A 15,869-nucleotide genomic window follows, 5' to 3' on the forward strand; every position below is an offset into this window, starting at 1 on the left:
ATATATACACACAAGTTATACATGGCTTATTAATTAAATTGGATGCTCAAAATTCTCACATCTCCAAAACCATAACTTTTAAGGAAAAAATGACATTTGTTGAGTCATTAACCTTAATTTTGCAACTTCATAGAGAGCACGCGATTTTCAACACTTTAGATTGGTCAATAATTTGTAAAAAAAAAAAAAAAAAAAAAAAAACAGACGCAAATGGGAAGTGACCAATAGTACTGTATAGATTTGTGCAACAATAAAGGAAAATTGAACAAATTTGGACATAGGAAGTTTTCACCCAACGCTAAAAAATTTAATTCTACATACTTCACTTATAATGACTTAGAAATATGCTATTTTGTTAAAATATCAATTAGACAGGCATAGCAACAAGATTTAACTTTCACAATACCAATGTCTTGCTTACGTGCAAGTCATACATGGCTTATTAATGAAATGGCTCATAATATATATTATTGTTGAAACTTCAATTAGACACTCAGAGTACGTCATTCCTGACTTATTAATGAAATCCATCCATCCAAATGACATACCATAATGTACTTTCTACACATTAGATAGCCAAGACAAAAACATATATTGTTAAAATATTAAAACAGGCAAAACAAGGCTCACTTTTTACAACACAATAATGTGTTCTTAAGTTTCAGAATAATCTTCATTGTCATGCACATGCATAATGTAGTTGCATATTAAAAACGTAGTTTTACAATTGCAAAAAAAAAAAAAAAAAAAAAACTTTCACTTATAATGACGTTGCTTACCTGAGACTTTTTTCAACAAAGATAGTAAAAAATATATAGTATTGGTAAAATATCAAGTGTCAAAATGAAAAACAAGTCTGACTTTTTTTTCCCCACAATTTGTTTATATACAAGTCATGCATGGTTTATTAATGATATGGCAAATGAATTAGAAATGTATCTCCATGCTACTTTCACTTTTAGCAACATTACATAAGACATTTAAAAAAATACTATATTGCAATTTTTGTTCTTCCATCCCCATGAAATGTAATTAAAAAAAATAACTTAGATCTAGCGCCTTTGAAAATCATTAAATTACTTTAAGTGTGAAATACATGGTATATTATAAATAAAAATGTTAAAATGGCAGAACATAATTTAAAAAAAATGATATATTTCTATTACAATTTCCAATGATATACTGTACATTAAAATTGACAATTACAAAAAAATAAAAAATAACTACCTTTGATAGATGGGCTGAACCATGAACTGTACAAATGTACTATACCTCTATTTAGTTGCTATTCATTCAGCCTGTTAAGTGCTCGCACGCCCCCTAGCGGACAAACAATGTTATTCCCAAAGTGAAAATATAACCATACTTGATAATTAAAAATAGAAGAGGAATGTGGACTGCTTTTTAGAGCTGTGCAAGTGAACTAACAAAAATCTATTTAAAAAACAAGTCAGATGTACAACTTTTCCCATTGAAAAATGCATCTTTATTGTATAAAAAGACAGTAACAGTCATCGGTCAAAAACATGATGACTTGAGTGTGTGTAAATATGACATATGGCAACTTCCTGAGTGGCACGTGACGCTGCAGTTACGTGACACTTGGCAGTCATTATGAAGAAGAGAAAGAAAAACAGAAAGCGTCACTGTAGATTGACGACAAATATATTTTTCGCTCCGAGGGAGGGCCCCCTGAGTCACGTCGAGGACTAAAAATCATCCCAACCAGTTTCATTAAATCGCGTTAAAAATAGATCGATTAAGCATTCCACAAAACAGAGCCGCAGTGAAAATCCACCTCTCACCTCTAAAAAATAATGCTTTTCATTCAAATAAAACTCATTCTGTACAGCGTGTGTGCGTTCGACAAGTTTGACTTCATTTTAAAAAGGACATAGAAGTGACGACTGCATCTTTCTTTTAAATGACTGGACATCGTCGAGTGGCTTTTCTCCGGGTACTCCCGCATCCCCAAAAATGTACGTTAGCTTCATGAAAGACTCAAAATGGTCCGCAGGCGAGAATGTGAATTCTTCTTTTGTCTATGTGCGCTGCGGGACTGGCTGGTGAGGAGTCCAGGGTGTTTCACGCCACCCGCTCAAAGTCAGCTGGGATCGACTCCAGCATACCCGCGGACCTAAGGGTTAACTCTTTACAAATGTTTTGTTTTTTCTTTGGCTTTTTTTTGTGTGTGCGTGTTTAGATTTTTCTAGGACTACCTGTGAAGCATGATGATAACCGTAGAAGAGGAAATTGCACTTGCTGCCACATAGGAAAGCGTCCGACCGCTCCGAAAACAAGATTCAGAGATGACTCGAAATCACAGGTGTCAAACTCGAGGATCTTAATACGCTCGCGATCAGAGCGCAAAGCGGCCCTCCACCTCGTCGGCGACCATTTCTGCGATGGCGAGCGAGGAGGTGGCGGCGGGCGAGGGAGCGTTGCGCACGTGCAGCACACGGCTGCCCAGGTCGCCCGTGCCGCCGTCGAACACGAAGTCGTCCACCAGGTTGCCGTCGCGGTCCAGCGCCTGCGCTCGCACCCCGGCCGGACCCCTGCGCGGGACCCCAATGATGCCGTGACCGCGACGGATTAAGATGAACATCACCAGCTGATAATAATCATTCAACGCATACAAGTTACTTACTGTTCATACGTCCATTTGTTATTTTGCCGCTTTTTAATATACAGTATACATTTCTATTCCTTTTTTCTTTCTATCAATTCTTTCTCCTATTCTCTTTCTTTGTATTCAGTCTCTTGCTTTCTAGTCTCTCTCTTTCCATTCTGTCTCTATGCTCTTTCTACTATCTCTTCCTTTCATCTCGTCTATTTTTGGTTTATAGTCTTTATTCTGTTTTCTATTCTCCCTCTTTCTATTCACTTGCTTTCTATTCTCTCTCTTTCAATTTTCTTGTTTTCTCTCTCTATTTTCTCTTCCTTTCTAGTCTCTTGCTTTCTATTCCATTTGGATTGCCTCTCTCTCGATTCTCTCTTGCTGGCAAGTCTCGTCTTCTCTTTCCATTCCCTCTCACTTTCTATTGTCTCAATCTATTCTCACTCACTTTCGATTTACTTTTCACTTTTTCTTTCTTTGCTATTCTCTTGCTTTCTATTCTCTCCACTTGCTTTTTCTCTATTCTCTCGCTTTCTGGTCTCTCTTTCCTTTCTCGCTTTTGATTCTCACTTTCGATTCTGTTGCTATTGTCTCTTGGTTTCTAGTCTGTTGTTTTCGATTCTTTCTGTTCTCGCTTTCTTTTCTCTTTCTATACTCTTGCTTACCATTTTGTCTCGATTTCAATTTCAAAGTTCTCTTTCCACACACACACAAACACATGCTTGCATGTACACACAAACAGACAAATCTGAGTAGGGGAGTGTCTGTAACAATAAGATATGGCAGGCTAAATTTACCTGAGCACGTCACCGCGAGACAGATCGGGAATGTACTTTTGCAGGAGCTTGACCTGCGCCCCGATGAAGATGCCTCGGTACATCTCGCCGATGCCGTAAGAGATGTTCCTCAACACCAGCTTCTGAAGCCCTCTGACACAGCACAGCACACGTGAAACTCGCTAATATCTTCAATTTAAATGGCACGTTCATAACAATATACACTCGCAAGCACAAGAACCGTATTATACGTTCCAGACCCACTCGCAATGGGTGAAAATACAGGATTTATGGATTTATTATTATCAAACCACATCTTTCAAAGACATTGTGAACGTATTTGAACGCACATAAAAAAATTGCAAGCATAAAATGTATGGAAAATACATATTAAAGTGTTAGTGTGCGCCTTTAAGAGGCGGGGCCCGGTGGGATGCCATGTGACAACGGCCAGTTTGTATTGGACTGCGTGTGCGTGAGCTGTGGCCGACAGCAGCTCCTGCGTTGAGTGTGCTCATCGTGTTTATGTGCTTTACTGTTCTTCCAGAGTTTAATAACCGTCTGAAGATTGCATCGGTGACTGAAAAAAAACAAAAACAAAACAATGCGGTGCAGTTGCGAAAGATGAACCACAATTGTTGGGCAACGCTGTAATCAGTCTCTTGTTTTCTCCTGCAGTACGTGCAATTATAGTTTTATTGTTCACTGTACACACAGCACAGTGTGTAGCTGTCATACTATATTAGTCATGACCATACCCAGTCTGTTCATAGCCCTGTACATACTTGCAGAAATAGACACTCATGTAGCCTTTTATTTATACATCATCTCATGCCTTACAGCACACACTGTACAGACTGTGCCGTTTAAGCTATTTAATTACTACTTATGCACTTCTGGTTAGATGCAATCTTGCATTTCGTTGCCCTGTACTTGTGACGTGTCATGACAATATAATTGAATCTAATCTAATAAAAAAAAAAAAAAAAAAAAAAAGCTGAGTTGTGCTTTCTCTTTTATAATTGTTTTGGTGTTTTAATGAATTTTTGCGCCAGCTCTTGTACTGGATCACATTGGATTGCACAGGCGGACGTAATGTTCGGGGTTCTAATGGGGCTGACCTGAAGGCGAGCGCGTCGGCCATGTCTCTCACGTTGACGTCGTAGATCTTGTATCCTTCCCTCTTGAAGGCCAGCACGGCGTTGGGTCCCAGCCAGATGCTGCCGTCCATGCGCGGCGTGAAGTGGACGCCCAGGAAGGGGAAGCGAGGGTCTGGCACCTGGGAAACACACAGTATCAACAATGGAATCCATTGAGCTGAAATAAAATGTTTTATTAAAAAAAATATATATATGCTTTTTTTCTTAAAATAAAATCATTTCTAAAATTTACAATAAAACAAAGGGATTTTCTAATAACAAAAATAAACTCCTTTAAACTGGTTTGACAGCTTCTCAATCTGCCTAGACAAGGGTTTTGTTTGCATACAAATTAATTTATACAATGACTTGTAATGAATACATATATAAATCAATCCTTTTTAAAATTGTATTTCTTTGTCAGAGAAACTGTGTCAAATTACAAATGTAATTTATTCCTTTCACCGTTTCCTAGTATCCAGTGTAACTGTTAAATAGCCTCCTCTGAATCCGCCTGAAATGTTGCTGAGCCCAATTTTATTTGATTATTTTCTCCGTTCTAAATGACTTACAGATGCCCTGCTTGGAAATCCTAAACACACAGACTGATAAAACAATTCCCAGAATTCCTCCTGCCAGTAAGAGGCGATACAGAAAGTATGCAGTCTGTCTTTTTTCCCCCCCCCCCCCCCCCACATGGGGCGGGACAAGTTTGGAATTCTACTCTGACCGATGATGAAAAACATGTGGTCATAAAACATGTTATTATGTAACGTTAAAGGAAGGGGGGAAAAAAAAAAAACAAGAAAAGGGTTATGGCTTACGGCATAGGTGTCAAACACAAGGCCCGGGGGCCAGATGCGGCCCGCCACATCATTTTATGTGGCCCGCGAAAGCGAATCATGCTCGTCAACTTCCGTGATTTTTGCTAAAATCTGTACCCAAATTCCAAATTGTCATAATAATAAACAATAATGTTGAGATATTGCATTTTCTGTTGCCAAACCCTTCTTCTACAGTAACTTAAACAATATTTGAACTATTATCCCTGTCTTCTGATTTCAAAACTAGTTATCCCTCAATTTGTTGTGTAATGGTAATAATATGATTTGGTGATTAAACATTTCACTGTTCTAACGGCCCTTTGAGGGAAATCATAACTACACTGCGGCCCGAGACAAAAATGAGTTGGACACCCCTGGCTTACGGGATAAATGTTGCCTTTGACCAGGTAGTGTTTCTCCGGCTTGAGGACCAGATAGTCGCCTCGGAAAGGGACGATGCGAGGCTCCCGGCTGCACCCGGAGATCTGCGACAGGCGGTCCGAGTAGAGCCCCCCGCAGGTCAGCACGTAGCGGCAGCGCACCTCATTGCCCTGAGGGACCCCAAACCGTGCATCCGCAAAGTATTCACAATGCTTCACTTTTAGTACATTTTATGTTAGTCTTATTCATAAATAATCCCCCTCCCCCAACAAAAAAAATTCTAAAGGCAACACCCCATAATGACAATGTGAATGTTTTTTTTTTTTTTTACATTTTTGCATGTTTACTAAAATAAATTAAAAAAAAACAAGAAATCTGAATTTTGCCTTTCATTCATTTCGTGACCATGGTTGTCCCACAACACCCTAGTACGGTATCTCGAATCATCTTTCCCCATTGAAATTAATGCAAATGCCATTTATCCATTCTAGCCCCCCCTCCCAAATGTGAAGAAAATAGCACTCTATATCACACTTCACAAAAAGATATAGTAATGACATTTAAAGAAAATTAAAAAGAATAAAGGTTTTTGCCACACTCTCTCATTCAGTGCACACTGTGCTGCTGATTCTTGTGTCTTTACTTTCTGGATGGGTAATGGGCATAACTGCCCAAAAATAGGTGTGCCAAGCTTGTGGCATCATATTCAAAAAAGACTTGAAGAAGGTGCATTAACAATTATTAAGCGAAGGTTGTGAACACTTATGTACGTTATGTCTTAGTTTTGTTTTTTCAACAAATTTGCAAACATTTCCAAAAAGCTTTTTTCATAGTCATTATGGGCTGTGTGTAGAATTTTGAGGAAAAAATAAATCAAATTTGGAATAAAGCTGTAACATAGGAAAATGGTGTGGGGGTGGGGGGATAAAGCGCTGTGAATACTTGTGCCTCTCACCTTCTTGTCTTTGATGGCAATTGGATATTTGAGTCCTGAAAAAGACATGACATCATCAGTAGGCATGTGTAGACGCTTCTCACATATACAGTATGACTAGAAGAGCAGATACGCCAGCAACAACGTTTTTGTTATTTTGGTTTTCATGCCGTCCACAGTTTTTGTGCGCTGACAATTTGCCCCCACTAGCTTAGTGTGTTGGAGCATGTCGTAGCTACTTTACTATCTATGCTTCTTCTTACCTTCAGTGCCCCCTGCGGGGCTCTCGGTGACCATGGCGATGTCACTGACTTCGTACTGCGTGACCACCTTGCCGCCAGCCTCCTCAAAGTCTTTGCCGTACTGCAGCGCCACCTGCCGCCAGTCCACGATGCCCGTGTTTGGGGAGTTCAGCGCCATGACTCCCTGAACGAGAGAGGCACGTCTTCATCACGCTAAGTAACTTAACTTGAGGCCTCCTCCGTCGAGCAATCAACTGAAGAAAAATAAACGACTCAAGCTACCATCAAGACAAATAAAGGCCCCTCTCAATTAATCATGAATTTAAAAAAAAGAAATAACTCACTTCAGCAAATATTACCCTACTCAAGCAAACATCAATTTAAGACAATTTAATGCCTCACTCAAATAATCGTTGAGACAAAGTGCTCCCTCAAGCAACCATGAATGTAAGACAAATAAATACTTCTTTCAAATAATCTTAAATTTAGAAAAAATAAACACCCCACTTAAGCAAATATTGCCTCCATCAAGCAACCATCAACCTAAGACAAATAATCTTCCCTCCCTCAACCGATGGCCAAAGTGACACAAATCAACAACTTCCTCAAATAATTAAATGGATCACTCACGTAATCAAGACAAACTCCTCCCTCAAGCCACCATCAATTTAAGTCAAGTGAATTAAAGACAAATAAATCCCTCCTTAACGTAATCATGAACGTAAGACAAACATCTCCTTAAACAATCATCAATTTATGACAAAGAAAGCCATCCCTCGAGAAAACATCTCCAAAGTCAAATAAACGCGTCCCTCAAGGAACCATAAACTAAAGACAAATAAGCACCTACCTCAAATAATCTATTCAAGACATATGCATCCCTCAAGCAATTAGCAACATAAGACCAACATGCCACCCTCAAATAGCATCAACTTAATACAAATAAATTCCTCCCTCAAGCAATCATCTACTAAAAAAAAAAAAAAAAAAAAGAATAATTCCCTAAAGCAACCATCAACTTAAGACAACACTTCCCTCAAGAAATCAACTTAGGACAAAAATACCTCTCTCTGGCAACCATTAATTTAAGACAAATAAATGCCTCCCTCAAGCAATCACCACCATAAGACAAATAAACACCTCCCTCCAAAAAAAAAAAAAAAAAAAAAAAAAAATCAACGCAAGACAAACTCCTCTGCAAATGATCATCAACTTAAGGAAAACGCTTCCCTTTAGCAATCGTCAACTCAAGAATAATAAACGCCTCCATGAAGCAACCAACAATTTGAGACTAAAGAAACATCTCCCTCAAATAATCAAACCTAACACTTACCCTGCAGTACGGCTCTCGCTCTCTGATTCCTTTGGCGTCCACGATGCTGAGTCCTGGCACGTTGTTCTTCAGCCCTCGCTCGTATAACGCTTTGAGACGAGGGATTTCCTCCTGTTCCACTGCCACAATGAGCTGGAACAAAACACAAGCAAGCACACATGATGCACAGACAGTCAAATAGTTGATGAAGGGAAAGGAGTGGAATAGCTAACCCTGTTGGCGTAATGCAGTGATTTTCAAAGTCTGGTATGCAAAAGAATCACTGCCCGACAACAGTTCAGTTGACTTTAACTTTTCAGCTCAATACAGTTGCATTTTATCTTTAAGAACTTTTGTTTTTACACTTCCATACAATTAATATTTAAGTGCTGTTTTCCTTTATTGAAGTGCGGTATTATGTTCAAACTATGCATAATGTTACAGTAACTTGCAATAATATACTTTTTAGGGAATAAAACCTCTTGCTTTTGATGAGCACTACTACGCTGTATTTTAAAGTTCGTCATGATGATGGTGGTACTTGGAGAGTGACGTAATATTTTTTTTTGGGGGGTGTTACTTGGTGTAAAGGTTAATCGAGTTCACAAAAACCTTTCCACACTTCTTGTAGGGCAGTCCTTTCTTGTCGCAGTAGTCGTAGGCCAGCGCCGCTCCTCGCACGCACAGCCGAGCCTTGAGCGAGCCCGGCGTGTAGTATATGCCGCTGTGGATCACGCCGCTGTTGTGGCCGCTCTGGTGCATGGCTGGAAAAGAGGAAGAGAAAAAAAAAAAAAAAAAAAAGAAAGAACGTCATCAGCACTGCTCGAAGCATGAACAAGTAAATAGATGAAGAAAATGTATACATAAACTGATAGACCAATGGAAAATGTAATAAATTAAGTTAGTAGAATTTAATTTCAATTCATTTAATAAATTGCCCTAAATTAATTTACAGCCATTTCAATTAGGGGTTTTATTGACTTTTAAAAATGCATTCTGTCAAAAGAATAACATTTGGTAAAATCACTTAATTATTCAATTATAAATTCTATTTCTTTCTTCAAATTTGAGAATTCCCAAGAAATTAAAACAAAATTAATTAATTCCAATTTAAATTAATTAATTGGGTACCTTCTAAATTTCATGTTTGAAATTGAATAGATTCCTCTAAATTAACTTCCATTTTTAACAATTTATTGAATTGATTTTTCGTTTTTAATTTGGGAACGCAAGTCAAACTCTCTAAATTAATTTATTCCCATTTCGATTTAAATTTATTTTTATTTTTTTTACTATAGCCCACTTTTGTCATTTGTTTTCAATTTAACTTTGGCTAAGTTATTAAAACTAATTAGTAAATTAACACCAGTTTAATTAATTAATTGAATTCATATTTAAATTGGATCCAAAAAAAAAACCTCCCTTGTGTTGTGTCAACCCCCACCACCCGCCCCAACCACGCCAAATAAAAATGAACAAAAATTACCTTCCAACATTTCATATATATATTTTCTTTTTCCAAGAATTCAAAGCCAGAGGTTTTCTCTTACAGAGCTCTTTCTCCTTCTCCAGCAGAGTGAAGGTGAGGGCGGGGTGTCGCAGGAAGAGCTCTCGGGCGGTGGCCAAGCCCACGATGCCGGCGCCCACCACGGCCACATCGCAGGTACTAGAAGACCACACACTGATTAGTCTCAATTATTAATAGGGGTGTCCCGATCCGATCTTTGAGATCGGAAATCGGTCCGATGTTAGCCAAAAAAAAAAAAAAAAAAAAAAAGGATCGGATCAGACTGGATCTAATATCTCCGATATTATCACTCATATGCAAGCAGTATATTCCCATGGTCAATTACAGCACTTCTATCCAGCAGTGCCCGGATGGCATGTGAGCCCACGTGATCACAACAACAGGTTGCTAAGGTGCTAACATAGTAGCAACCAGTAATAGTGAAAGTTGCTTTCTTAAAAGTAGTTTATTGGCACTCCAGTTGAGGTTCACTGTAAAACTAAACAGAGATAACCGTAGAATAACACCTATTGAATGTTCACATGCATCGCACACTTTCTTTCTTCGTTTTTGTTCCCAAAAATCGCAAACTCAAAGCTAACACAGAATGAATGGAAAACACCACTGAAGAGAGAATGAAAATTAGGATCGAACTTGCGACACATATCTCTTAAATTAATGAATATTGGTGCACAAACGCTTTATAAACACACACAAACAGGCAATATAACAATACTCTCTGGCATATATTCTTCAACCAGGACTTCTTCTACTTTCTTTGTTACTGCAAGTGTGTATCTCATTGCTTGCACCACACTGCCCATCAGAGGTCAAGACGTGTACAGCAGTTACTCTCTGTAACCCATTGGTCAATAATAAATGGGTCCGTTTTTTCTCAGACCAAGTGTTGCTGATTATTATTCTCTGTTTGATTAATATCGAGCCTTTTCCAACATTCCATACTACAAAATAAGTAAATTGTGTATGAGTATCGGTGAAATCTGATCGGACCGATATCGGTCAAAACTCAAGGCTGCAATATTGGTATCTGCTCGTAAGGGCAAAAGTTGGATTGGGACATCCCTAATTATTAATAACTATCCTTATGTACGTACACGTTCGGAAGCATGCATGTTGACAAAGAAGTTCAACGTCCCGCTGTGCGCAAAAACGATGACACGGTGACGACCTTTGAAATGAACAGAGGGGGAACATCGTGCAACCAAATGCTCATTTAACCCTTACATACTTTTCGGGTCAAATTTGACATTTTGACATTTGGTAGCAATAAAAACAAAAAACTAAATGTCATTTTTATATCCTGGAATTTGATGATATTTCCTAAAGTGAGCCAAAATATACAAAAAGGAAAAGATTTTAAAATGTCATTCTTTTGTACAAGCGCCACAAAATGTGTGCACCCTGGTCCTGTCTGGTCTTCCAAGTTGCTTCCTTTGAAACAGGCGTGGGTTTGGTTTGCAAATCAAGCACAGAGGGTTCATGCCATGGAGTCCAAATACAAATTTGTCCAGGGTCCAACACTCTTGAAACTTCCTGCGCTTATATCATACCTCATACCAGTTTTTTTTGTTTTGTTTTTTCCACTGGCAACACTTGACGTTTGCTGCTCATCCCCTCGCCTGCGTCTTCATGCTGACTTTCTTAGATAGACGTTTCTATCCAAAAATGAGTTGTGATGAACATTAAAAAAAAAAAATACAGTTTCCCTATAGCGAAAACATTGATTAAGGAACAATCACCCATTTCAGACAGGCTATTAATAGATTTTGAAAAGCTCGGTGGTTCATAATTTGAGATTGACAATTATGATGAGGATTTTCTCGTCCCAGGCCAAAAGTGACCCGGAACATATTAAGTGTGCGTGTGTACATGCAAAAGTAACAGTACATAAGGGTTAAATGTGTGCTTGTAAGGGCACACTATTGTGCTTTGGAATCCTCCACAGGAAGTCCCACAATGAAAAGCAGTGGAAAAAAAGCCACTGACCAAATTAATATTGTTTTTCACTTTTTTTTTTTTTTTTTTTACTCCTTGTTCGAAATAAAAAGTTTAATCAAATACAATTTTTTGGGGAAAAAAAATATTTAAAAAAATACAATTGAATTAAGTAGTTTGGAAATACAATATAGTAATATGTACAAAAATTATTTACTACATTTCTATATATAGGTACATCTCAATAAATTAGAATATGGTAGAAAAGTTCACTTATTTCAGTTCACATACATCATATAGCTCTATTAAACATTTGGGAAAATACTTTTTAGAAGGGAAATTAATGCCTTCTTTATACATTAAAAATCATTTTCATTGTTTCTTGATGGTTTGCTAGGTAATATTCTAGTTTATAGAGATGGTGAATTGTGGGTTTTCATTTGCTGTAAGCTATAACCATAAAAATTATACATATTAAAAAAAAATAATCAGTGTGTAGTGCATCTTAATCTATAGAGTTTCACATTTTGAACTACCTAAATTAAGATTTTGACACCATTCTAATTTATTGCGATGTGCCTGTACATTTTTCAAATTAAATCGCCTGCTAATAAAATTTTCTGAATCTGAAAACTTGTTTGTCCACGTTGAGTTTAAACACATAACACAGTACACTACTGTAGTCAGGGGGTGCTATTACATAACCGTCCTGCCCCAAGAGTCTGCACAAACAAGTAATGTGAAACACATGCATGCATTCTTCGCTTTCTATTAAAGGCGCATCAAGGCAATAATATATATAATATATATATATATATATATATACATACATTGTCGAATAACCTCCCCCCCCCCGAGGAATCTAAGTTATATGCTCTACTTGTTGCAAAATGCCCTTGACAGGGAAAACAAGTTGATAAAAAGTTGCTCATTAGGGGAAGTACGTCGTAATTGTACACCAGTCAAATGTGTGCAACTGAAAACAAAGAAGCATGAAAACAGAAAAGGGACTAAATTACAGTGGAAATTGTTTTTTCTTCTTACCTGTGTATGTGTCTTGTGCAGGTGTCATGTAGCAACTTAGCGCTAGCAGCCTTTAAAGCGGCTCTCGTGCCCACGACCCGAAACATGGCAACTACTCGTCAGAGGATCATTTTTCACATTGTACACCCAAAAAAAAAAAGAAAGAAAAGGACAAAGCTAAAAGTGTTTCCAGTGAGCGTCCCGCCTTCTCTTGTCACTTTCTTCCTCCCCTTCATGGCTGCCAGTGGCCCCATGAAACACAAAAACCGCCCCAACTCCCGCGAGACCTCCTCATCCGAATGGCAGCCAATGGGAAAGCTCGCTTTCAGTGACGTCACTACGGCGTTAACGTACTTACAACATGGCCGCGGTTGACATATAAACAAACCCGCTCAGCTTAAATGGTAGGTCACAAAAGTTGGACCATTTTAAGTTTTTTTAATGGAAATTCAGCAGCATAAATATGAAGTTTTAAACTGTATTAAATGTATTTGTATTGCAGATGAGGCTGTTAGTGAAGGCGGTGCAGTCTGCTATAAAGCAGAGAGAGAGTAGCCGGAGACACTTCTGGGGCTGGCTCAATGCTGTTTTCAATAAGTACTTATATTTGTAATCATTCATATACTGTATTTATGTTAACGTGTCTGTGTTCTTTTTCCATCTCCAGAAGAGGCTCAAATTAGGTATAAGTATGAATAACTCTCTGAACGTGTCAATCAAAAGTGTCATGTTCTGGCTGTTGAATGTGTTCAAGCTTGCGTGCTTATAAAAAATTGTGCGAAATGATTTAAGGCACTTGGCCATTGTAAGAAAAAATACAAAAACGGTTATATATTTAATATATTTCTAATTAAAATGTGGTTTGGTATTACGAATCATATTTTCTGAATTTTGTGTATATTTTGATAAGATCAGGTTTTAAAACCCAAGCTAAGCAATGATTAAACTTGCAGCTGTCTGTGATGGTTGTTGTTTCCAGGGTGGACTACGAGCGCATCAAGGCTGTGGGTCCCGACCGGGCGGCGTCCGAGTGGTTGCTGAGGTGCGGTGCCAAGGTGCGCTTCCTGGGTTTGGATCGCTGGCACGGAGACTACAACGCGCTACCCACCGGACCTCTGGGACGCTTCAAGATCCAAGCCATCGACGCCACAGACTCCTGTATCATGTACCGAGGCTTCGACCATCTCGGTTTGGGAAATGCTCTTACGGTTGAAACCCCGTTTATCGCGGGGGGGGGGGGGGGTTACATTTCAGACCCAAAATCCACAATATAGAATATATAAATTTGTTTTCCCGTTTTACCTCTCCCACACGCTGTAAACACATTTAAACTTATTTGCGATACATTTCAATTGAATCAGTTTAGTTTAACATTTTCTATAGGCGAAGTTTTGAGGTTTAAACTGGGCATAATGTTACAGTGGCTTACAATCATTTTAATGTTGGTCATGATGGTGTTACTTGGAAAGTATTTTTTGAAGTTTGACTTGGTGTTTGAGAACCAACTTTCTAAGTAATTCCGCAATGCCAACGTAATTTAGCAACAAACAGAACCGACTTTGGCGACATTCTCGGAAGATGAGTCGGCAACGGCGGGAGGTGAAGCGCGATATAGCGGGGGCAACACTGTATTTAACATTTGGCGTCCGCCCACCGGAGAGCCGCTCCCTCACGCCATTGTGTTGTGTTTGTGCAGAAGGTTTGCAGTACGTGGAGGAGGTTAAGCTCAACAAGTGCACGTACATCGAGGACACGTGCTTGGAGCGACTCAGCTCGCTGGAGAACCTGCAGCGCAGCGTCTTCATGATGGAGGTGGTGTCGTGTGGGAACGTCACGGACAAGGGCCTCGTCGCTCTGCACAAACTCAGGCTGGTCTCTCTCTTTTATTTTAGTAATTATTATTTGCATAAAAATTTATTATTTTATTAATTTGTATCAAACAATATAAATACAATTAACTTAATTTGACAACTACAATTAGCTATAATTTTAAAACAAGTATGGTATTTAGTAAAATGTTTATTGTATTTCTTTAGTATTAAAAATGAGTTTAGTAATTTAAAAAAAAACGGTAAAAATCTATTTTAGTACGTAATTTTTGTAAAAATATTTAATAGTTTTAGTACAAAACGTATTTTAGTATTTTATTGTATTACAGTAAATGTATTTTGGTATATAAAAAAAATATTTTAATCAAAAATAGTTTGTGAAAAAAACTTTAAAAACATGCATTTCAGTAAAGCAAAGCATTATTTGACTAGTATGATATATTATACTTCAACGTGATATATTCTTAAGCTTTGGAGTGATCTTTGCAGCGCTGAACATGTCCGACCGGAGCTTTTAGTTCAAGGAATTACAAGTATCAAGAAGTAGTAGTTCCTGGAAATTTAGGAAGAAAAAGACAGCTTTTAAAATGCTTTTGTTTTCTGTCCCCCCCCCCCCCCCCGCATGCAGGAATCTAGAGTACCTGTTCCTCAGTGACCTGCCCGGTATCAAAGACAAAGAGAACACGGTGGAACGTTTAAAGACGGCACTCCCGCGCCTTGATATCCACCTGGACCTTAACTAAAAAACAAACAACAACAAAGCACTTTATACTGTTGACAATTTATTTCTAGTCAACATTGGTCCTGTTAACTTTACACAACCAGGGCTCCTCTTTATGCTCACCCGCAAACCATGCCTGTGTGCTTCCAGGGCGCTATTTTAGGTCCACAGCTTGTTTGTCATTCTGGCGATGGATTGATATTTAGCTGCTTCGTGTATCTGTTTGTCAGGTTGAATAAACAATCATCCAAAAGCATGCATTATAGCTTCGTTGAAGACTCTAAATTGTACTTAGGTGTGACCGTGTGAATGGTTGGTTTTCGAAATGTGCTCTGTGATTGGCCAGAGATCAGTCCAGGGTGTGGCCCGCCTCTCACCCAAAGTCAGCTGGGATGGTAAAGCCACTCTTTCGTTAGCCTAATAGCATAATTGCTTAAGTCATTTTTAAATGATTTCAGGGGAAGAAAAATAAAAACATTCAACAGTGTCCAGTTGCCACGTTTCTATCTTTGCGGATTACTGTGACCTGGATGACTGACAATCTACACAGACAAAGAAAAACATTTTTTTTAGTATGTACATTGGTATTTTTTAAAATGATATTGTTG

The 15,869-nt window shown here is 38.4% G+C and overlaps 2 protein-coding genes across 5 annotated transcripts; one reads left to right on the forward strand and one right to left on the reverse strand.

The window, feature by feature from the left end:
- Nucleotides 1-1,463: 1,463 nt before the first annotated feature.
- Nucleotides 1,464-12,963, reverse strand: l2hgdh (L-2-hydroxyglutarate dehydrogenase). 4 transcript variants are annotated; one of them, XM_061793675.1, is made up of 10 exons: nucleotides 12,733-12,963; nucleotides 9,776-9,891; nucleotides 8,838-8,989; nucleotides 8,247-8,378; nucleotides 6,935-7,097; nucleotides 6,693-6,727; nucleotides 5,740-5,907; nucleotides 4,515-4,672; nucleotides 3,415-3,546; nucleotides 1,464-2,555 (listed from the first exon to the last, which is right to left on the reverse strand). In XM_061793675.1, the coding sequence occupies exons 1-10, from the start codon at nucleotides 12,816-12,818 to the stop codon at nucleotides 2,360-2,362; spliced, it is 1,338 nt and encodes a 445-aa protein (XP_061649659.1). In that variant the 5' UTR covers nucleotides 12,819-12,963; the 3' UTR covers nucleotides 1,464-2,359. The 4 variants fall into 4 exon arrangements, with proteins under 4 accessions (XP_061649659.1, XP_061649660.1, XP_061649662.1 ...); XM_061793677.1 differs by having other exon boundaries at nucleotides 2,417-2,611; XM_061793676.1 differs by lacking the exon at nucleotides 5,740-5,907.
- Nucleotides 12,964-13,026: 63 nt separating this feature from the next.
- Nucleotides 13,027-15,748, forward strand: dmac2l (distal membrane arm assembly component 2 like). Its single transcript, XM_061793682.1, has 5 exons — nucleotides 13,027-13,115; nucleotides 13,214-13,308; nucleotides 13,691-13,899; nucleotides 14,408-14,579; nucleotides 15,169-15,748. Exons 1-5 carry the CDS (start codon nucleotides 13,113-13,115, stop codon nucleotides 15,281-15,283), a joined length of 594 nt encoding a protein of 197 aa, XP_061649666.1. The 5' UTR covers nucleotides 13,027-13,112; the 3' UTR covers nucleotides 15,284-15,748.
- Nucleotides 15,749-15,869: the final 121 nt, after the last annotated feature.

The sequence above is a fragment of the Phyllopteryx taeniolatus genome, chromosome 13 (genome assembly GCF_024500385.1).
Source record: "Phyllopteryx taeniolatus isolate TA_2022b chromosome 13, UOR_Ptae_1.2, whole genome shotgun sequence".
NCBI classification, from domain to species: domain Eukaryota; kingdom Metazoa; phylum Chordata; class Actinopteri; order Syngnathiformes; family Syngnathidae; genus Phyllopteryx; species Phyllopteryx taeniolatus.